Below are 21,831 nucleotides of genomic sequence, written 5' to 3'. Positions count from 1 at the left end.
TGTAGGAGATGAAAGAGATGTGGGTTCAATCCTTGGTGTGGGAAGATCCCCTGGAGAAGGGCATGGCAACCCACTCCAGTCTTCTTGCCTGGAGAATTCCATGGACAGAGGAGCCTGGCAGGCCACAGTCCTTGGGGCTGCAAAGAGTCGGACACAACGGAGCACGTATGCACACACAAAGAATAAAGCCAAAGGACAGGGTGTGCGGTCAAGGTTGTCAAAGTGGACTGTACTCACAAGGTTGGTGAACATGTGGGGACTTGGGGAGAGCGTTACACCTGGCACAGACGTTTCTCAACCCTTCCCATTCCTTGCCCTACACAGCTCTCCCACCTGGCTCTTCCTTAGGTATAATCTTTATAAATCGCCCGCGATCGAGTGAGTAAAATGTTCCTCAGAGCTCTGTGGGCTGCTCTAGCAGACTAACCAAACCCGAGGAGGGGGTCACTGGAACCTTCATCTTCAGCCCAGAGGGGAGTGGTCAGAGTGCGGGTAAGAGCTCCAGTTGGCATCTGCAGTGGGATCTGGGGGCAGTCTTGTAGGACGGGGCCCTTCACCTGCGGGGTCTGGAGTGTGGGCTATCTTGCTGACTGGTCCATGGGCTTGGGGAGAGGTGTGTCCTGGCGTTAAGTGGAGTGTTGTGTACGAGCCAGTCAAACCCGGTCGGTTGGTTGCACAGTGCAGACCATCACTGACTGGTTTTACTCTGTCCCCTCAGTCACCTGCTCGAAGGGGCTGGGTGTTCAGCCCCAGCTCGAATCGTAGGTCTGTTCTCTCTCCTCTCAGCTCATCAGCTTTGCTTCTTGTGCTTGGAAGCTCTGACATTGGGTGTGTACACATCTGGGGAGAAGCAGGAAGACATGAGGCCTTCCCCGGTGGCTCAGACAGTAAACACTCTGCCTGCAACGTGGGAGACCCGGGTTCGATCCCTGGCCTGCGAAGATGCCCTGGAGAAGGGAATGGCCACCCACTCCAGTGTTCTTGGAGAATCCCATGGACAGAGGAGCCTGGAGAGGTGGCAAAGAGTTGGACACGACTGAGCAACTAACATTTTGAGAAATACCAGGGGGAGATGGGGTCACACCATCTTGTCCAGATTGAAAGTCTGGCCACCATGGTCTTTTGGGAAAGTTTCCTATTAAACTCTGCCAGAGTTGGCTCTGCTTGCTTTCAATTGACTATGTTTTTCTTGTTTTTTAAATTAATTTTTAGTTGATCTACACTGTTGTGTTAGTTCCTGCTGTACAGCAAAGTGAAGCAGTTATACATGTGCATATATCCTCTCTCTTTAAGATTCTTTTCCCATACAGGCAATTGTACTGAGTAGAGCTCCCTGTGCTGCACAGTAGGTCCTTATTAGTTATCTATTTTATATATAGTAGTGCGGCTGCGTCAGTCCCAGCCTCCCAGTTTATCCCTCCCCTCTCCCCCTGGTAACTATGTTTGTTTTTTTTACATCTGTGACTCTATTTCTATCTTGTAAATAAGTTCATTTGCACCATATTTTTTTAGATTCCACAAATAAGCGATATCATATGATTTTGTCTTTTGCTGTCTGACTTCACTTTGTATGATCATCTCTAGTTCTGTCCATGTTGCTGTAAATGGCATTAATTCATTATTTTTTATGGCTGAATAATATCCCACTGTATGTATGTACCACATTTTCTTCTTTAAACAAAGCCTTTTATTTTGTACTGGGGGATAGCCGATTAACAGCACTGATATGGTCTCAGGTGAACAGCGAAGGGACTCAGCCGTACATATACAAGTATCCATTCTCCCCCAAACTCCCCTCCCATCCGGGCTGCCACATAACACCGAGCGGAGTTCCCTGTGCTATACAGTAGGTCCTTGTTGGTTATCCATTTTAAATAGAGCAGTGTGCGTACCACAGCTTCTTTATCCATTCGATTGTCGATGGTCACTTGGACTACTGTGTTGCTGGCAGGAGGTACCCACTAGGGAGCTGTCACACCATCTTGGGCTGGCCCAGACGTCTGGGGAGATGGAGGCCCCACTGGGTGGTGGGGATGGTGGAGAAGGTGGGGTCACAGGATGGGGGTGCCGGGGCAGCCATGCTGGCCGCTGGTGGTCACCGAGCACTTCCTGTGCGGACGCTGCTCCGGGAGCAGGATGGCTGATTTCTCCCTCCATCCTCACTGGGGCCCACGGGGTCGCCCCTTCTGCGTGCCCCATTTTACAGGTAGGGGACAGATGAGGAGCAGTGACAGCGGGACATCGAGCAGGCTGGCCTGCAGCCCCTGCCAGCACCTGGCCGGGATGGCCGCTGCTCTGGGTGGTCACAGAAAGGTGCTTCCGTCCTTCCCACTGCTTGGGGGCTGGGTCTTGGCCTTCCTCCTCTTTTCCTGCCTGGGAGCTTTCCCTCTGGAGGGGTTTGGTGTCAGCTGAGAGCTGGGGTGTGGAGCCGAATGGCCTGGGGCCTGGTCCAGCCCTGAGCTGGACCGTCCAACTCCGTCCTCCTGCCTCTTACAGAGAGAAAGAAGCATCCTCAGTACCATGCAGGGGCTTAGGAAGCCGAAACGGCAGAACGTTTCTTGCTCCCCTTTCTCTCTTGGGGCATGGATCAGCCCGGCCATGGCTCCCGTGGGGAGGGGGCCCTGAGCTCCAAGAGGGCGGGGACAGCGGCCCTGCCTCTTTGATGCTGTCCCTGTGGATGCGCCCACAGAGCAGGCCGCGGCTCCTCCCCGCCCTGGAGCTCCAACAACCCCATCTCTGGGGAGGGCAGGAGGGGCCAAGAAATCTATTTTGTTAAGAAACATAAATGAAAATGTATGATTTCCAGGGTGAACAGGCCTACCAGCAAATAAGGTTTCCGCAGCCCTGCGATAGTAGAGGTGGGTGAAGTAAAGGGAAATTGCATCCGACAGCCCCCGGGACAGAGGAGGCTGCGCCAGGGGCGGGGGGCAGGCAGACATCACCCTTCCCAGTCGGTCCTGCCGTCACCCTCTGAGCCGTCCCTGCCTCCACCTTCTGCCCGTCATCCAGGAAAGACTCAGAAGGGAGAGCACAGGCTTACACCTTTATTGCTGAAGGAGAAGCGGCCCTGAGCAGGAGACCCCAGGAGGGGCCTGGAGGGGCCTGGGTCCCAGGAGAGGTGACCTCGGTCCCGGTCCCTCCTGGTCCCCTGATGGGGGAGGAGAGGGTGACGTCGTCTGTCCCCAGAGGAGCCAAGGCTCTCGGGCCCTGAAATGGACATGGGGCTCCCCTGTGATTCCTGGGGCACCTGCCAGACCCTTGCCAGCCTCTCTGTGGCTGGGGGTTCAGGACAGCCCCTCCTTGGGAGAAGGACCCCCCTAGCCTCCCCATTAGGTGCCCACTTCCTGGGCCTCCACCTTGGCCCTTAGGTCTGCCAGGAAGGAGGTGGAGGAGGTCAGCATGTAAGTGAGGCCAGGACACAGGTCACCCCACAACAGCAGGCATGCGGCCAGCCGGCTCTGCAGTTGCCAGGAAGGACCCCAGCTTCCAGCCATTCCCAAGGTGGGATCCCGGGCCTAATGGGGGGTCCTGGGCCCCACCAAGACCCCCTACCCCATGTGTGTGCCCAGGATGTGGGGCAGGGCAGGCAGCTTACCCCAGAGGTGCCGGCAGGGGCTCACCTAGATGTGGCACTGCTCTGTGGGGGAGGGAGAGCCGTGGGGGGGCATCAGGATGGGACTGGACACCCCAGGACAGAGGGAGCTGGGGAGCGGGCCCCCACAGGTTGCTGCACCCCAACCCCTCCTCCCGGGAGGCCTGGGGAAGGAAGAGGGGTGGCCGAGCTCACCCGCCCCCTGGCGCAGGTCCAGGACCATCTGCACATGCTCCAGCAGCGACGCCAGGGCCCTGGCAAATTTCTCCATGGCCTCCTCATCCATCTCGGGTCCTGGCCGTGGGGCAGGGCGTCAGGCCCTGAAGCAGCCCCAGCCCCGAAAGCCCAGAGACCCTGAGGGCTCCACCCGGGCGCGAACCCAGGAAGGAGGCACCAGTGTGCTGGGGCTCGAGGAGCTTGGTCCTGCCTCTCCTCCCAGGGTGGTCTGCAAGCCTCGGGCCCCTGCCCGACCCCCTCAGCCCCGTTCCTCTCCGCTTCCTCCCTGGGGCGGTGCAGGGGTGTCTGCACGGTCACGGGAGGAAAGGCTCCCCCTGCCCCACTAGCCTGGTCTCCCCCCCCACCCCTAGTGGGTTGACAGGACCAGGAGCCGCGACTGCCCGGTGCTCACGGCCCCCCTGGGAGCAGGGGCAGCATCACGGCTATATTTCCTTCAGCCAGAAGGTCGCCCTTTAAAGTTGCTTTCATATCTGAAAGTGTTCTGAAGTCATTAAAAATCTCCTCCTAGAAGACTCCTGGATTAATATTAGCCAGTTCTGCCCACTGGGCAGCGAGGCCCCTCCTGGGGAGAGACCACTGAGCCTTCTGCCTCAGCCCGCTCGCCCGTCCCAGACCTTGTCCCAAGCACTCTGCCCCCTACGTGTCACATACATCTGACCACCAGTGTCTGGCGCCAAGGCTGGGACCTTGGCTTGCGTGTCCCGTGGGGGCCAGTGAGGCATACCCCTCCCCTTCCTGCCGCCAGGGGCCGTGAAGTTTGGGCATCTCGAGTGCCCCTTATTAACAGTTGCACCAAGGGTGCCGACTTGGTGAGGCGCAGCTCCTCTGGACACGCTCTGCAGGGTCCCCACGTACCCAGACACTGGCACATCACGCTGCCCTCATCGGTGGGCATCGGCCCTCCATGCAGAAGATCGTGTAGCTGCTGTAGTCTGTGTCCGGCACAGAAATCTTCCTTTCCCCGTGATCTGGAAAAGGGGCCGGAGTGGAGCCTGAAATCTCTTCTGATTCCCTCCACCACAACTGTCGGGGGGCCCAGAGCATCGCCTGGGAGTGCTGTTTCCCACGGCAGCCACTGGGCAGGCAGTATCCTCTCCAGACACCCAGTGAATGCCCTCTCTACCAGGTGCGGAAAGCCCACCCCTGGCTGCACTAGTCTGATGGACCCCCAGCCAGGACACTTTCGACAGCATCATCCAGCTGACACCACCCCCTCCCACACTTGGGCCGAGACTGGCGACAGCTCTGACACGTTGATGCTACGGCAAAGCCGCTCTGTGTGCCCACCGCCTGCTTGGGCAGACTCTGCTTCCCGTGTGCTGCACGTGGCGTCCATTCAGTCAGTTATTCCTCCAAACCCCCAGGCACTAAATCGCAGGTGGGCCCCCTCCCTGGAGGTAGGTGCCCAGGTCTCTGAGCAATCAACAAATAATTCAGGATGGAACTTGAGTCCGGAGTGATACATGGACTGCAAAGAGTGGAAGACAGAAGGGAGAGTATTTCAAGAAGAAGGGTGGCGATGGCTCTGTCTTTCAGAGGTGGGGGGACCTGGGGGAGCGTGGGGAGACCCTGCATCCTTGGGGTCCTCATTCCCTGCTTAATTGGGAGCAGGACGATGGTAAGTCCAGACACCTTCCCAGGCAGACCCGAGGTCCTGCAGGTGAGGAGCAGGGGATCCCCACCATACCCACTGCCTTTCAGAAAGAGGATGGGGGAGCCTTCCCTGGTGGCTCAGTGGCATAGAATCCACCTGCCAATGCAGGAGACACAGTTTCGATCCCTGGTCCGTGAAGATCCCGCAGGCTGCAGAGCAACTAAGCCCGGCACTGTAACTACTAAGCTGCGCTCTAGAGCCCAAGAGCTGCAACTACCGAGCCCACGGGCTGCGACGACGGCAGCCGCGTGCCCAGAGCCCGTGCTCTGCAACGAGAGAAGCCCCGGCACCGCAACTGGAGAGTAGCCCCGGCTCACCGCAACTAGAGAAAAGCCCGTGCCACGAGGAAGACCTGGTGTGCCCCCAAATAAATAAATAAATTAAATGAAATATATATGAAAACGAGGCCGTGACAAGCAGCAGAGGCGAGAGGCCCTGTGGATCGGAGAGAGGGCGGCTGGGCCCTGGCATGGGGGCTGGATCTGGGGGCACAGGGTGTGTCCCAGGGAGGCTGCCAGGGCTGGGGTCGGGGGGCAAGGCCTGGAATGTTCCAGAAGCAGGTTCCAGATCGGAGAGGCAAATGCACAGTGCGCCCGCCCACCGGTCTGCTTTGTTTTGGAGATTTTTAAGGAGCCGCAGGCCAGTTAGTGAACAGGGAGCTGGTCATGTGTCTGTCCACCGAACCCACCCCGCGGTGCACAGGATGCCTGCCCCCTGCCCTCCACCTTCGCCAAGCAGGCAGTGCCAACGGGGCAGGAGGGCGTGGGGGCCTCAGGCCTCGTCACCCCAAGAATGACCTCCGTGGGGGCAGGAAGCAGGGCCTGGCGTGCAGCCCTAGGCCACAGACTCGAGCCGACTCCTGTTGCCAGGACGGTGAGCACCTCAGAGTGTTGGGCGGGGCCCTGTGTGGACCGCGGCTGCCCCAGGGGCACGCGGGGCCCGGGCTGGGCCACTCACAGTTGACCGTGAAGACAGCAGGGTCCTCCGTCTTCTGGGCCATGAGGGTCTTCTCCACACACTCGTGGTTTTCCCTGAAAAGCCAGGTGGTTGCGGGGGAAGGGGTTATTCATGAGCCCTGCAGAGGGACAGGAGCTGGGCTCCGAGAAGTGTCCACAGGGCAGGCGGGCACCTGGGCTGGCCCTCCATGGACCCCAGCAGGCGACCCAGGAGATGGACAGCCGGGCAGGCAGAGCTGGCCGGAACCCAGCAGGCCAGTGGCCTGAGGCCCAGGGCACAGGTCATCTCAACACTAACCCCGTCCGCATGGGGCTTGGACACAGCGCCTCCGAGGATGCTGGGCTCCTGAGGGCTCAGAATTCCTCAAGTCTCCGCCCCCCTTCTCTGGGACAGACAGGACTCCTGGCAGCAGCTGCCCAGGCCCGATGCCCAGCGTCCTGCACACAGGTCTCTCCCCACACCGACCCCAGGGCCACTCCATGTGATGGGCTTTTTGCCCCACGGCCCTGGGCTGGGCTCCGAGGGGACAGGGACCTCTGAGCCCCGTTCCCCGTCCCTGGGGCCTTGGTCCCACCTACACCCCACCCCCGGGGGAGTCCACAGCCCTGGGGACGGGGAGTTCCACGTTGGGGGGGAGAACACCCACCGTTTCTGCAGCAGGATCTCCAGGTCGCCCTCGGGGGTGGGCTTCAGGTCCTCCACATACACTCTCAGGGGGCCGCTCTCGGCGTCCAAGAGGAGCATGTTGCTGGCCGCCATGGCCACCGTGTGCCACATCCCCGCCACCTGGGGAGGGACCTTGAGCTGCATTCCGGGGGCGGGAAGGGGGCCCGAACCCCACAGTGGGCCCTCTGTCCCACCCCAGCCGGGCCTGGCTGTCTCCTACGTGGCCAGGGTTCTCAGGAAGTATGATACACGCGGGTTCCGGGTGCACTTGGGGACCACCTGCTGTGCGCGGACACGTGGGTGGGAGGGGGGAGGTTCTTGAATATTTGGAACAACCCCTGTCTTTGCCTGCCCCGCTACCCACTCACTGTCCTAAGTCAGCCCCCATTCAGGGTGTGGACCCTCTGAGGACGAGTCCATCCTGGGATGGAGGGGGAAACGGGAGAGTCTGGGGACCAGGTGGCTGGAGACAAGTCCTTCCAAAATCTGCGGGACCAGGTGGCGCCCCCAGGACCAGCCTCCTCTGGTCCCGCGTTAGACTTCTGCAGTCCAGGCTTTCCTGTCCCCTCTCAGCCCCGGACCCCAGCCCCTGGCGCCCACCCTCCACCCCAGACCCCACACCTTTCTAATGTCCAGGTCTCCTGCCATCTGGGGGATGTAGGCAGCCTGGATGCCACAGGCCAGGGCCAGGCCCAGGGCGAGCAGGAAGCACTTCATGGCTGCCGCCAGGGTCACACTTCTAAGCTCAGGAGAGACGGGAAGTCCGAAGCAGCGGGCTTGGGGGCTTATATAGGAGGAGGGCCGGCCGGCCAGCCCGGGCCGGGCCGCCCACCCCCGCCTCGTGGTGCCCCGAATCACCCATGACTCATCCTTGGGGCCACAAGGGCACTATCTTCCAGGACATCACAAGGCCCTCCCTCTGGACCGTGTCATTGTCTTCCGTCCGAGGCCAAGCAGGTAGGCCCCCCGTGTCCTGGGCCCCGACAGTTCCTGACAGGCCCTAGTCGGGGAGGGTCTGGGCTTCGGGTCCAGGCTGGCTGCCAGCATTGGAAACACTTCCTGGGTCAGGTTCTTGGACTGTGATGGGCAGGTGAGAGCCAGCACCGAGGACAGGGTGTCCTGGAGGGCGGATCCGTGGGTCAGCCAGCGACCAGAGAGCCCCGTGCCCGCCAGGACCCAGGGACATGGCCAGGGAGTGGCCGTCTGCGTGCGCAAAGGGCTCGGGTCACTGCACTCCTCACGGGTCCCCTGTGTGAGCTGTCCCCGTGGGTGTGTGCCTGGTTCACAAAGCTGCCTGAGTGTGCACGGCCTGGCCATGCGTGCTCCGTGAGCGGGTGGCCCACGTGACCCCCACACACACACATCTTGCTCCCAGTCATCATCCGTGGGAAAGGCCAACATCCTGTTCGAGGTTCAAGTGGTCCAGGGGCACATTCCAGGGGGCAGTGCCAGCTCCCGTGGTCAGAACACACAGGGTGCCCAGATGGCTCTGGCCCAACCCCCACACTGGAACCTTGTCCCCTTCTGGTGCCACCCTCTCAGGCTGGCTCTAAGTGACTGCAGCATGGGCAGCCGCCTCCTTCGCCCCCACCCCCAGCCCATCCGGGACCTAGGCCTGCTTCCATCTCTTCTGCAGTGGTGGCACCTTGCACGGTCTCGAGCCCCCTATTTGAGCAGGGCCTGCTTCAGGAAATGCTGGAGCAGGGGGCCCACTGCCCCTAAATGAGAGCATGTCCCAGAGATGAGAAGCAGAGACAGGCAGGCAAGGCTGCCGGAAGATTTATGCAGGGAGGCAGGCATGGGGGACGCGTGGGGGCAGGAGAAGAGACTGGAGGGGGCTGGCACCCCAGGGGATGCAGACAGGCTGGGCTCCCTGGGCACAGAACGGGGCATGGGGTGGACCTGCTGAAGTGCAGGGGAGGGGGCTGAGGATCCAGGAGTCCAAGTCCCCAGGTGGAGCAGCTCGCTGAGGCTGAAAGCTGCCCCCCTGAACCCCTACACCTGGGCTCCTGGAGCTACGCGGGGAGGGGCCTTTGGGACCACAGTCCAAACGCAAGAGATGGGGCCGTGAGGGTGGAAGCAGACCAGGGGCCTCCGCCCCACAGGTGCCTCCAGGAGCCGAGAGGAGCTGGGCCCAGATTCTCCGCCAGAGCCTCCGAAGGTCCTGCGTGTCCCACACGTGGTCGTCAGACTCCCAGCCCCCGGACTAAGAGGCAGAGTGTGCTGTCTGAGGCACTGGTCCAAGGCAGTCTGCTCCTGCAGCCCTGGGAGCTTCCTGGTGGTAGGTTAAAACAACACACATGTTCTTACAGCCTGGATGGATGAATGATGAGTGGGTGGATGGATAGAGAGGCTGACGGAAGGATCGATGGACAGACACAGGGATAGATGGAGAGATGAGTGAATGGAGAATGGGTGGGCGGATGGATGGATGGATAGAGAGGCTGACGGAGGGATGGGTGGGTGGATGAATGGATGAGTGGATGTGTGAGTGGATGGATGGATAGAGAGGCTGACGGAAGGATGGATGGACAGGCAGATGGACAGATGGAGAGATGCGTGAATGGAGGATGGGTGGTTGCATGGGTGTGAGGACGGATGGATAGATGGATGGATCAGTGGATGGATGAGTCTGTAGGTGGGTGGATGGAGGGAGGGTGGGAGGGACAGTGTGAGTGGGTGATTGGATGGGAGGCAGGTGGATGGATAGATGCATGGGTGTGTGGATGGCTTGCTTAACTCATATCGGATGGGCCATTTGGCTTCTCTGTCTCATGATCCCTCTGACTTTCAAGGTGCTTTCATGCCCAATGTCACTTCTGCCTCCCACACAGGCAGCAGGAACGAGACGCACAGTGCCAAGGACCTGACCTCGATACACCGTTGTTAGTGACCAAGGCTGGCCTTGAGCCAGGTCAGCCAGAAGCTGGCTCGGAGACGCAGCATCACTTCCTCCTTCCAGGGACCCCTAAGGCCTGGTGCGGGGCCATCCTCCTGAGCCCAGGGTGGGCCCCAGGCCTGCCAGATTCTGCAGACCCCCAGGCCATTTCTCACAATGGTCCTTGTGTCTCTCTGGCTCAATTTTTGGCTCCATCTGGAATTTGTCAAAAACCCTGAGTGAAGGCAGAGTGGTAGCTGAGTCTCCTAGTCAACTGAGGCAGGAAAGAAAGAGCCGCAGCTCTCCGGGCTGTGGGCGGTGGTTACTGCTTTGAGGTGGTGCCAATATATATTCACACACACTCAAAAAGTGGGACTCGGAGTCCTGAACACGCGCCGTGTCGTCCCTCAGCATCCCTACCCCACCAGATGGACTCGATACACACAACGAGCCCGGCAAAGGGACACTTTCTGCCCCTGCAACTCATGTTTTAGGGTGATCAACATCGGCGCCTCCTCCTTCAGGAGTCAGACTATTCTACTGTTCCTTTTACTACAGGAAGGTGAAGATCGCAGCGCAACTCTTGAGTTAAAGAGAAAATGGAAGAATATGAGAAAATCCAAAGGAGAGCACAGCCCATCAGAACCTGAGGGACCCCTTTAAAGCAGTGCTCCAGGAGAACTTGTCCTAAAAATAATCTTAATAGACAAGAAGAATGAAAAGGAATTAATTAGCCATACTGCTGAAAAATTGGGGGTAAACACAAAATAGACACAAGAGAGTAAGGAAGGAGCTGCTGCTGATGCTGCCAAGTCGCTTCAGTCGTGTCCGACTCTGTGCGACCCCATAGACGGCAGCCCACCAGGCTCCCCCGTCCCTGGGATTCTCCAGGCAAGAACACTGGAGTGGGTTGCCACTTCCTTCTCCGATGCATGAAAGTGGAAGGAGAGGCAAATATAAAAGCAGAAGCTACTGAATTAGAAAATCGAAGGATGAGGGCTTCCCTGGTGGTCCAGTGGTTAAGAATCCGCCTGCCAGTGCAGGGGACACGGGTTCCATCCCTGGTCTGGGAAGATTCCACAGGTCAAGGGGTAACGAAGCCTGGGGGCCACAACGACTGAACCCCACGAGCCAAGAGCCCACGCACCGCAAAGAAGAGCAGCCCCCACACCCTGTAACTAGAGAGAGCCGGCGTGCAGCCACAGAGACACATCACAGCCGTGAATAAACAATAAGCCAGACAGAAGCGTGCTGTACCTCACCAAGTGGTAATTCTTCAGAACTATCCGTGAAATAGATGTACCTTTAGGTAGCAATCTTAAAAAGGAGAAAAACACATAAAATAATAAATGCTATTGTGAAAGTGACCACAAAAGGAGAAGAAACTGAAAAACCATTAGAAAGAAAAGGTTTGCTTAACTCCATGGGGGAAGATGAAAACGTCTATCAAGCAGGTAATTTTCTAGAAAAATGCAAATTACTCAACCTGACAGTGAAAAAACTACATTAATGGACTAATTTTCAAGAAAATCTAGAAAAAAAGTTATTAAAGAGTTATTCTCCCCCCCCAAAAAAATACCAGTTCTGGACAGTTTTACAGGCAAAATTTAGCACAACTTTAAGGAGCAGTTGGCAGAAAGTGAAGAGGAACTCAAAAGCCTCTTGATGAAAGTGAAAGTGGAGAGTGAAAAAGTTGGCTTAAAGCTCAACATTCAGGAAACTAAGATTGTGGCATCTGGTCCCATTACTTCATGGGAAATCAGATCACATCAGATCAGATCAGTCGCTCAGTCATGTCTGACTCTTTTCGACCCCATGTATCGCAGCACTCCAGGCCTCCCTGTCCATCACCAACTCCCAGAGTTCACTCAGACTCACGTCCATCAAGTCAGTGATGCCATCCAGCCATCTCATCCTCTGTTGTCCCCTTCTCCTCCTGCCCCCAAACCCTCCCAGCATCAGAGTCTTTTCCAATGAGTTAACTCTTCGCGTGAGGTGGCCAAAGTACTGGAGTTTCAGCTTCAGCATCATTCCCTCCAAAGAAATCCCAGGGCTGATCTCCTTCAGAATGGACTGGTTGGATCTCCTTGCAGTCCAAGGGACTCTCAAGAGTCTTCTCCAACACCACAGTTCAAAAGCATCAATTCTTCAGTGCTCAGCTTTCTTCACAGTCCAACTCTCACATCCATACATGACCACTGGAAAAACCATAGCCTTGACTAGAACGAACTTTTGTTGGCCAAGTAATGTCTCTGCTTTTGAATATGCTATCTAGGTTGGTCATAACTTTCCTTCTAAGGAGTAAGCGTCTTTTAATTTCATGCCTGCAGTCACCATCTGCAGTGATTTTGGAGCCCCAAAAAATAAAGTCTGACACTGTTTCCACTGTTTCCCCATCTATTTCCCATGACGTGGTGGGACCGGATGCCATGATCTTCGTTTTCTGAATGTTGAGCTTTAAGCCAACTTTTTCACTCTCCACTTTCACTTTCATCAAGAGGCTTTTTAGTTCCTCTTCACTTTCTGCCATAAGGGTGGTGTCATCTGCATAGCTGAGGTTATTGATATTTCTCCCGGCAATATTGATTCCAGCTTGTGTTTCTTACAGTCCAGCGTTTCTCATGATGTACTCTGCATATAAGTTAAATAAGCAGGGCGACAATATACAGCCTTGACGTACTCATTTTCCTATTTGGAACCAGTCTGTTGTTCCATGTCCAGTTCTAACTGTTGCTTCCTCACCTGCATACAGATTTCTCAAAAGGCAGATCAGGTGGTCTGGTATTCCCATCTCTTTCAGAATTTTCCACAGTTTATTGTGATCCACATGGTCAAAGGCTTTGGCATAGTCAATAAAGCAGAAACACATGTTTTTCTGGAACTCTCTTGCTTTTTCCATGATCCAGCAGATGTTGGCAATTTGATCTCTGGTTCCTCTGCCTTTTCTAAAACCAGCTTGAACATCAGGAAGTTCACGGTTCACATATTGCTGAAGCCTGGCTTGGAGAATTTTGAGCATTACTTTACTAGCGTGTGAGATGAATGCAATTGTGTGGTAGTTTCATGGGAAATAGATGGGGAAATAGTGGAAACAGTGTCAGACTTTATTTTTGGGGGCTCCAAAATCACTGCAGATGGTGACTGCAGCCATGAAATTAAAAGACATTTACTCTTTGGAAGAAAAGTTATGACCAACCTAGATGGCATATTGAAAAGCAGAGACATTACTTGGCCAACAAAGGTTCGTTCTAGTCAAGGCTGTGGTTTTTCCTGTGGTCATGTATGGATGTGAGAGTTGGACTGTGAAGAAAGCTGAGCACTGAAAAATTGATGCTTTTAAACTGTGGTGTTGGAGAAGACTCTTGAGAGTCCCTTGGACTACAAGGAGATCCAACCAGTCCATTCTGAAGGAGATCAGCCCTGGGATTTCTTTGGAGGGAATGATGCTGAAGCTGAAACTCCAGTACTTTGGCCACCTCATGCGAAGAGTTAACTCATTGGAAAAGACTCTGATGCTGGGAGGGACTGGGGGCAAGAGGAGAAGGGGACGACAGAGGATGAGATGGCTGGATGGCATCACTGACTTGATGGACGTGAGTCTGAGTGAACTCCGGGAGTTGGTGATGGACAGGGAGGCCTGGCGTGCTGCGACCCATGGGGTTGCAAGGAGTCTGATAACCAGTAACAGTCTGATAAAAGAAGACTAATTAGGATGAACAGATGTTAAAATTAGCCAAAAAAGCGTGACGTGTGCGTGCCAAGACGCTTCAGTCATGTCCAGCTCTCTGCGACCCTACGGCTTGCTGCCTCTGTTTTCTATTGTAGTCTCCCATTTTATTTTATTATTTTATTTTTGCTGCACAACATGTGGGATCTTGGTTCCCTTACCAGTGAATAAGGCCACATCCCCTGCATTGGAAGCATGGAGTCCTAACCACTGGACCGCCAGGGAAGTCCCTGAAAGTGAAAGTGTCAGTTGCTCAGTCGTGTCCGACTCTGCGACCCTGTGGACTGCAGCCTGCCAGGCTCTTCTGTCCATGGGGTACTCCAGGCAAGAATACTGGAGTGGGTTTCCATTTCCTGCTCCAGGGGATCTTCCTGACCCAGGGATTGAACCCGTGTCTCCTGCACTGCAGGCGGATTCTTTACCACTACACCACCAGGGAAGCCCGGGGAAGTGCCTGGTCTTAAGCCATCAACGGATTCAAAACTTGGGTCACGTGAAACGTCCACTCACCACAGGCTCAGTCCTCTCCCCACTGTCCGCCCACTTCTTCCCCGCCAGGAAGCAGGTCCCGTAGTGTCTGTGCATCCCTGGAGAGCGTCTTTCTCCAGACACACCTGTGTGTTCTGTTCTCTCTCCCAAGAGAGTCGGCACACAGGGCATTTGAGCTTCTGCTTTCCCTTTGCTTCATGAACAGTGATCCTGGAAATCGCTCCATATCACTTTAGAGAACTTAAGGGAAGAGCCTGTAACAGACCTCATCACACACACGGAAATCGTTGCTGCTCTTGACCTTCATTATTGGAGGTGTCTTCTGGGTCTCACAGTAGCCCCGGGGCTAGCTGGGCTGTTGGATGCTAGGGACAACTCTGAAGGAGCAGGACCTGTGGTCCCCCCGCCATCTCCTCCACCTGCCTTTTCTCTGTAGAGAACTTCAGCCAGGAACGTTTCATCAGGACAAAATACTAGTTCAGTCAATAAGCAAAGTCAAGGGCCTTTCGTTCCTCTTCAAGGGCTGTAGATGATATTCTGAGCCATATCCTGGGAGCTGTCTTGTAGATACCGAAACCTCCACCAGGTGGAAGCAAGTAACTACATGATGACCAGACTGTAGCCATGACATAAGCTGCCACAATTCCAAGAACTGGCCTCAAGGAAATGGGAACCAATTGACCCTGGAACTGAAGATTAATTATATTTAAAACAAGCAAGATGACGCTGGTCAGATCACCGCATGACCAATTTCAAGATGACTGTCAGAGCTGACTGCTATTTCTGCATGTAGTCCGCTCCTTCCATCTATAAAAGCTCTAGCCCTCTGGTTGTCAGTGGGGGGTGGAGTCAGCTTTTGGACACGAGTCTGCCCTCCCCTGCCCTGATCCCCACTCCACTGGTTGCCAGCCTCCAAAGTAAAGCAAGTCTTCCTTTCCACCACCTTGGCCTCTTTACTGGCTTTGAAGCCGTGAGCAGTCAGACCCCACTTCTGGTAACAGCTAGGCATTTAGGTTTTGTGTAGATGCACAGAATATCTTGACCATAAAAGCAGGAGGCGGGGTGGGTGGTACCTGGACGTTGGGTCAGCTGCTGATCCAGGCAGAGTCCACTGTTGGATCTCAGTGAGCAAATGAGGTATGTGAAATGACCGGTTGTCTGTAAGTCACACAGGACTGTCCTCCATGCTATGCAAACACTAAATGTTAGCGTTACAGCTTCCTTCACCATGCTTTCTCATCAGGCTTGGATGGAGACCTTTTCCCAGGGCTGTAGGAGAATGTGAAGCTCTGCCTGTGCCCCCCATCCCAGGAGCTGCTTACTCCCTAAAGGAGCAGGGATTCCCAGAACGCCACCTTCTGGGTGCTGGGGTGGGCGTGCTGGGGTGGGGGTGCTGGGGTGGGAGCTCCGTCTGTCTTGATGCGGGACTTGTCTCCTTTTCCTCCAGTTGCTCTCATCTGTTTGGGGCACTTATTGTTGCTGTTGCTGTGGTTGACGACCCCGTGACCACAGCACTCCAGGCTTCCCTGTCCTCCCCCATCTCCCAGAGCTTGCTCAAACTCATGTCCATTGAGTCAATGACGCCATCCAACCATCTCATCCTCTGTCACCCTCTTCTCATCCTGCACTCAATGTTTCCCAGTCTTTTCAAAAGAGTTGTCTCTTTGCATCAGGTTATACTTGCCTTGAAAATCATCCATCTGGGGCTTTAAGCACATTAGGTTACTGTCAAACAGTATAATCAGTGCCTTATGATTCTTTTAAATAACTTCCCCTCGATCTAAGGCCACTGATAGTTCCTGGAAATGTTTGACTTTGTGTCTCCCAGGTGTTTCTGGCAGGTGAACTAAACCCTCCACGTCTCTTCCCAGCCCACATCTGGGACACAGGTGCCTGGGTTTGTTGAGTTTCTCTTTTTTGTTTTTTGTTGTTTTCATCCTTGTTGAAGGCGACAGCCATGCTGCTGGGTGTACCCTGCAGGTAACTGGATCCTTCATTCCACAGCCACCAGGGGGCAGCACCAGAGGGAGCAGGAAAGGAGAGACCAAGTCCTGCAACACCGAAGCCCCCACCTAAGGTGCGAGGCCAGGTGGGCCGGAGGCCAGGTGGGCAGGAGGCCAGGTGGGCAGGAGGCCAGGTGGGCAGGGCAGAGGCAGATGCTACAGATGGCGCACAAGGAGCTGGGGCTGGACTCTGGCCTCTGAACAGCGGAGCAACACGCCGAGCACGCGGGGTCGGGGCGGAAAGAGCTGAAGGAAGGCGGGAGAGGGGGTTTGCGTGGGAAGGAGGAGCTGAGAGGGCAGGCCACGTGGAGGGACTGGACTCGGAAGAGGGTCAGGATGGCCCACAGTGAGTCTAAGTGTGAGAAGCAAGACCGCTTGCAGGGCAAGAGCCACCAGCAATTTCTCTTGCACTCTTTTGTTTCTGTTTTAAGACAGTTGTCCACAAGCAGACAAGAGGCTCTGACCCTGGACATTTAGTCTCCACTTTTTTTTTTTTAATAATTCACCAGAAAGCCCCAGATGTTGCAAACGGTCATGGAAAATTCAATAGAACAAGAAGATGCTGTGTGTGCTCTCTCGGGCGATGCCCTGGTCCCTGTACCACCAGCAAAGGGCCCGGGGGCTCAGAGAGACGTGTTAGCAGGGGCAGGCCCGCTCTTAGTGAGCCAGAACCGACCCATGAGAATGGTCTTGGAGGAATTCATGCTGCCCCGGCTCTAGCGTGAGGCTGAAGGCAACCGCGTGTGAAAGGCTCGTGTCCGGGCCCGGGCGCCCCCAAGCCAGGCAGTGCGCCGCCCCCCGACAAAACGCTGCTGGCAGGTCGGAGTCAGGCGGCCCGGCCTCTCCCTGGGCTGAGCCTGGAGCAGCCCATGGGGCTGGCTCCGTCAGTCGGTGCTGAGCGTCGCGGCTCTCATCTTCCCCACAGAGAGCTTGCCGCTGACGCCTGCTGTCCTCCCTGCCCGGCGGTGCCAGCCTGACGTGGTGATGCTTGAACCTGAGCTGCCCTCACTCACTATAATCCCTCATCCATTCAGGGCCCCTGCTGGGAACCCGCCAGGCCCTGAGGACTCAGGCCTGCGGCTGCCCAGCGGCCTCTACACGGGCGTCTCCCCACACCGACCCCCAGGCCATCCCGTGAGGCCTGAAGCCCTGGGCAGGGCTCCAAGGGCACAGGGACCTGTGAGCTCCATCCCCGCTCCCTGGGGCCCTGGTCCCGCCCACAGTGGAGCTGGGTCCAGCCAGGAGCCCTGCCCTTGCAGGCCCGCAGCCCGGGGAGGGGGTTATTTGTTGGGGGTGGGAGGGGCGCCCATTGTTTCTGCAGGAAGATCTCCAGGATCTCCAGTCCCTTGGGATGGGCCTCAGTTCATCCGTGTACACACCAGTGGGGGTGTGCTCTCGGCGTCCAGGAGGGAGATGATGCTGGCTGCCACGGCCTCGGAGTGCCACGTCCCGGCCACCTGGGCTGGAGTGGGCAGAAAGGAGGTCCCCACTGCACCGTGGGCTCTCTGTCCCACCCCCACCAGGCCATGCCGGGTCTAACTGAAGAGGGGGGCGGTGACATAGGATGACTCTCTGCTCGCTAGTGGTCACCGAGCTGTGGAATTTCCCGCACCTGAAATAATGCTTCCCTGTTAACCCAGGTGGACTTAAAGTCCACGTCATGAGCCTCGCTTAGGACCGTCTGGGTCTTGGGGAACAAGCCGTGTGCGCCCTGAAGAGGGTTTCCTCACATCGTGTCTTCCTTGGGTATGCCTTCAGGCCTCTGAGGCCCAGCTCCCCTGCAGCTCGCCGCCCCCCCGGCCACCCTCAGCCTCAGGCCCTTCATGGTCTGGGTGATGACGAAAGTCTGGGCGCCACAGGCGAGGGCCAGGCCCAGGGCAAGCAGAAGTGCTTCATGGCTGTAGCTGGGGTGGCGCTTCTGAGCTCCGGAGGGAGAGGAGGGCTGAGACAGCGGGCTTGGGGCCTTATACAGCAGGAGGGCCGGCCAGCCAGACCAGGCTGGGCCCCCAGCCAAGCGGTTCCCTGAATCCCCCCTGGCCCATCCTCGGGCCCTCAGGCAGCTTCCTCCACCGGGACAATAGGAGGCCTTCTTCCATCCGAGGCCGAGCAGGAAGGCCCCTTGTGTCCTGGGCCTGGACGGTTCCTGGTAGGCCCCAGATTGGGGTGGAGGGTGTCTGGGCTGTGGGTCCAGGCTGGTCATCAGCTCCAGGAGCACTTCCGGGGTCATCCTCTTGGACACGACAGCCTGAACTGGGTTCTCTCCCCCAACCCCGTCACCTCTGTGTCCCAGAGCTCTGTGTGTTTGGCAGCAGGAAAACCTGGGGTCAGTGTGTTTTGGCCACACAGTCTTGACATCTTCACCCCCAAAATAATCTCTTAAATCCACCTTTCCTGTTGTGTTCCCCATAGCAGTTCCCTGGTTCTAGACCCACAAATAAGTGTTTATGGGCAAGATGACTGAAACACCCCTCCCCTCCCCGTCGCACATTCAGCTGCCAGAGGGAAGTCTCCAGTGCAAATGTGACCCAATTTGTCTTTTCTCTGAAACAAATGTGAGTCCATCTTGGCATTCCCCATTGTTTAGGGAGTAGTTCTCACACTTCAGGGCTCCTTGGAATCACCTGGAGAATCCCTCAAGGATGCTGTTCCCCCGGGGTACACCCAGATCCACGGGGCAGGGACTGGCCTGCCACACTCGAGTGCAAGGCAAGAATGTGGACTGGAGAGAGGTTATGAAGAACCGTCACACAGCCTCATGTTAATTTCATACCTCATCACTTAGTATCTCTGTGATCCTCAGACTATACATATGCATATTTCCTTTTTGCTTAAAATTTTTTTTAAGTATTATTATTTTTTTGGCCATGTGGCATGTGGGATCTAGTTCTCTGACCAGGAACTGAACCCATGTCCCCTGCATTGGAAGGTAGAGTCTTAACCACTGGGCTGGCAGGGAAGTCCTCAAAATTACATATATATATATTTCTGCATCTTGATTTTCTCATGTATATAACAGTTGGGGATGATCAGTTCAGTTCAGTTGCTCAGTTGCTCAGAATCAGTCGTGTCTGATTCTTTGTGACCCCATGGACTGCAGCACGCCAGGCATCCCTGTCCATCACCAACTCTGGGAGTTCACCCAAATTCATGTTGACTGAGTTGGTGATGCCATCCAACCGTCTCCTCCTCTGTTGTCCCCTTCTCCTCCTGTCCTCAATCTTTCCCAGCATCAGGGTCTTTTCTAATGAGTCAGCTCTTTGCATCAGGTGGCCAGAGTATTGGAGTTTCAGCTTCAACATCAGTCCTTCCAATGAACACCTAGGACTGATCTCCCTTAGGATGGACTGGTTGGATCTCCTTGCAGTCCAAGGGACTCTCAAGAGTCTTCTCCAACACCATATTTCAGAAGCATCAATTCTTCAGTGCTCAGCTTTCTTTATAGTTCAACTCTCACATCCAGTAAGACAGTAGGCGCTGAGAGAGGCCATCAGAGGGCAGACAGACTGAAACCACAATCACAGAAAACTAGCCAATCTGATCACAGGGACCACAGCCTTGTTTAACTCAATGAAACTAAGCCATGCCATGTAGGGCCACCCAAGACGAACAGGTCATGGTGGAGAGTTCTGACAAATGTGGTCCACTGGAGAAGGGAATGGCAAACCACTTAAGCATTCTTGCCTTGAGACCCCCATGAACAGTATGAAAATGTGAAAAGATAGGACACTGAAAGATGAACTTCCCAGGTCAGTAGGTGCCCAATATGCTACTGGAGATCAGTGGAGAAATAACTCCAGAAAGAAAGAAGGGACAGAGCCAAAGCAAAAACAACCCCCAGTTGTGGATGTGACTGGTGATAGAGGCAAGGTCCGATGCTGTAAAGAGCAATATTGCATATGAACCTGGAATGTTAGGTCCATGAATCAAGGCAAATTGGAAGTGGTCAAACAGGAGACGGCAAGAGTGAATGTCGACATTCTAGGAATCAGCGAACTAAAATGGACCGGAATGGGTGAATTTAACTCAGATGACCATTATATCTACTACTGTGGGCAGGAATCCCTTAGAAGAAATGGAGTAGCCCTCATAGTCAACAAAAGAGTCCAAAATTCAGTACTTGGATGCAATCTCAAAAACGACAGAAATAATCTCTATTTGTTTCCAAGGCAAACCATTCAATATCATGGTAATCCAAGTCTGTGCCCCAACCAGTAGCGCTGAAGAAGCTGAAGTTGAACAGTTCTATGAAGACTTACAAGACCTTTTAGAACTAACACCCAAAAAAGATGTCCTTTTCATTATAGGGGACTGGAATGCAAAAGTAGGAAGTCAAGAAACAAGGCAAATTTGGCTTTGGAGTACAGAATACAGCAGGGCAAAGGCTAATAGAGTTTTGCCAAGAGAATGCACTGGTCATAGCAAACACCCTCTTCCAGCAACACCAGAGAAGACTCTACACATGGACATCACCAGACGGCCAACACTGAGATCAGATTGATTATATTCTTTGCAGCCAAAGATGGAGAAGCTCTATACAGTCAGCAAAAACAAGACCGGGAGCTGACTGTGGCTCAGATCGTGAACTCCTTATTGCCAAATTCAGACTGAAATGGAAGAAAGCGGAGAAAAACCACTAGACCATTCAGGTATGACCTAAATCAAATCCCTATGATTATACAATGAAAGTGAGAAATAGATTTAAGGGACTAGATCTGATAGAGTGCCTGATGAACTATGGACGGAGGTTCGTGACATTGTACCGGAGACAGGGATCAAGACCATCCCCAAGAAAAAGAAATGCAAAAAAGCAAAATGGCTATCTGAGGAGGCCTTACAAATAGACAGTTTATCTCATGGGTTTAACGTAAGAATAAAAAGAAACCGTAAGAATGGAAAGAAATTGTTGTGCATGTCAGTGAAGAGTGATCATGGCACACAGCTCTGCTTGGGGTGACATCCAAGAAAGGTCGTCTTATCTTGTCCTAATTTCATTTTTGATTGTACTGAAGTGTAGTTGATTTGGGGGGACTTCCCTGGTGGCTTAGAGAGTAAAGAATCCACCTGCCAATGCAGGAGACCTGGGTTGGTTCCCTGGGCGGGGAAGATCCCCTGGAGAAAGGGATGGCTGCCCACTCCAGTATTCTTGCCTGGAGAATTCTGTGGACAGAGGCGCCTGGTGGGTTACAGTCCATGGAATCGCAAAGAGCTGGACACGACTGAGGGACTGACACTTTCACTTTGACAGTTGGTTTTCAGTGCTGTGTCAGTTTCGGGTCTACCGCAAAGTGATTCAGCTATACATGCAGTCGTTCTTTTAAAATTCTTTTCCCATGTTGGTTATTACGGAATATCGAGTGTATATAGTTCCCTAGGTCCTTGTTGTCTGCTTATTTTTTCTATAGTAGTTTGTGTGTGCTAATCCCAAACTCCTAGTTTATCTCCCCCTTTTCCCCTTTGGTAACCGTAAGTTTGTATTCAAAGTCTGTGAGTCTGCTTCTGCTTTTTCAAGAAGTTCATTTGCATCATTTTTTTAGATCCCACATAGAGAGATGTGTTTTCCTGTAGATGTCAGATATGGAGGGCTGGCTGGGTCTGACACTGCGGGAAGGACCACCGGGGTTGTGGGGC

At 54.8% G+C, this 21,831-nt stretch overlaps 1 protein-coding gene across 1 annotated transcript; it reads right to left on the bottom strand.

Moving 5' to 3' along the window:
* Positions 1-2,298: 2,298 nt before the first annotated feature.
* On the bottom strand, positions 2,299-7,823 carry LOC113901793 (beta-lactoglobulin-2-like). The gene is made up of 5 exons (XM_027556708.1): positions 7,728-7,823; positions 7,087-7,226; positions 6,441-6,514; positions 4,685-4,797; positions 2,299-2,487 (listed from the first exon to the last, which is right to left on the bottom strand). Exons 1-4 carry the CDS (start codon positions 7,821-7,823, stop codon positions 4,700-4,702), a joined length of 408 nt encoding a protein of 135 aa, XP_027412509.1. The 3' UTR covers positions 2,299-2,487; positions 4,685-4,699.
* Between the last annotated feature and the right edge of the window lie 14,008 nt (positions 7,824-21,831).

Source organism: Bos indicus x Bos taurus, chromosome 11 (genome assembly GCF_003369695.1).
Source record: "Bos indicus x Bos taurus breed Angus x Brahman F1 hybrid chromosome 11, Bos_hybrid_MaternalHap_v2.0, whole genome shotgun sequence".
Lineage (NCBI taxonomy): Eukaryota > Metazoa > Chordata > Mammalia > Artiodactyla > Bovidae > Bos > Bos indicus x Bos taurus.
The sequence above is the reverse complement of the archived record's forward strand: the minus strand, read 5'-3'. Positions and strand labels throughout refer to the sequence as shown.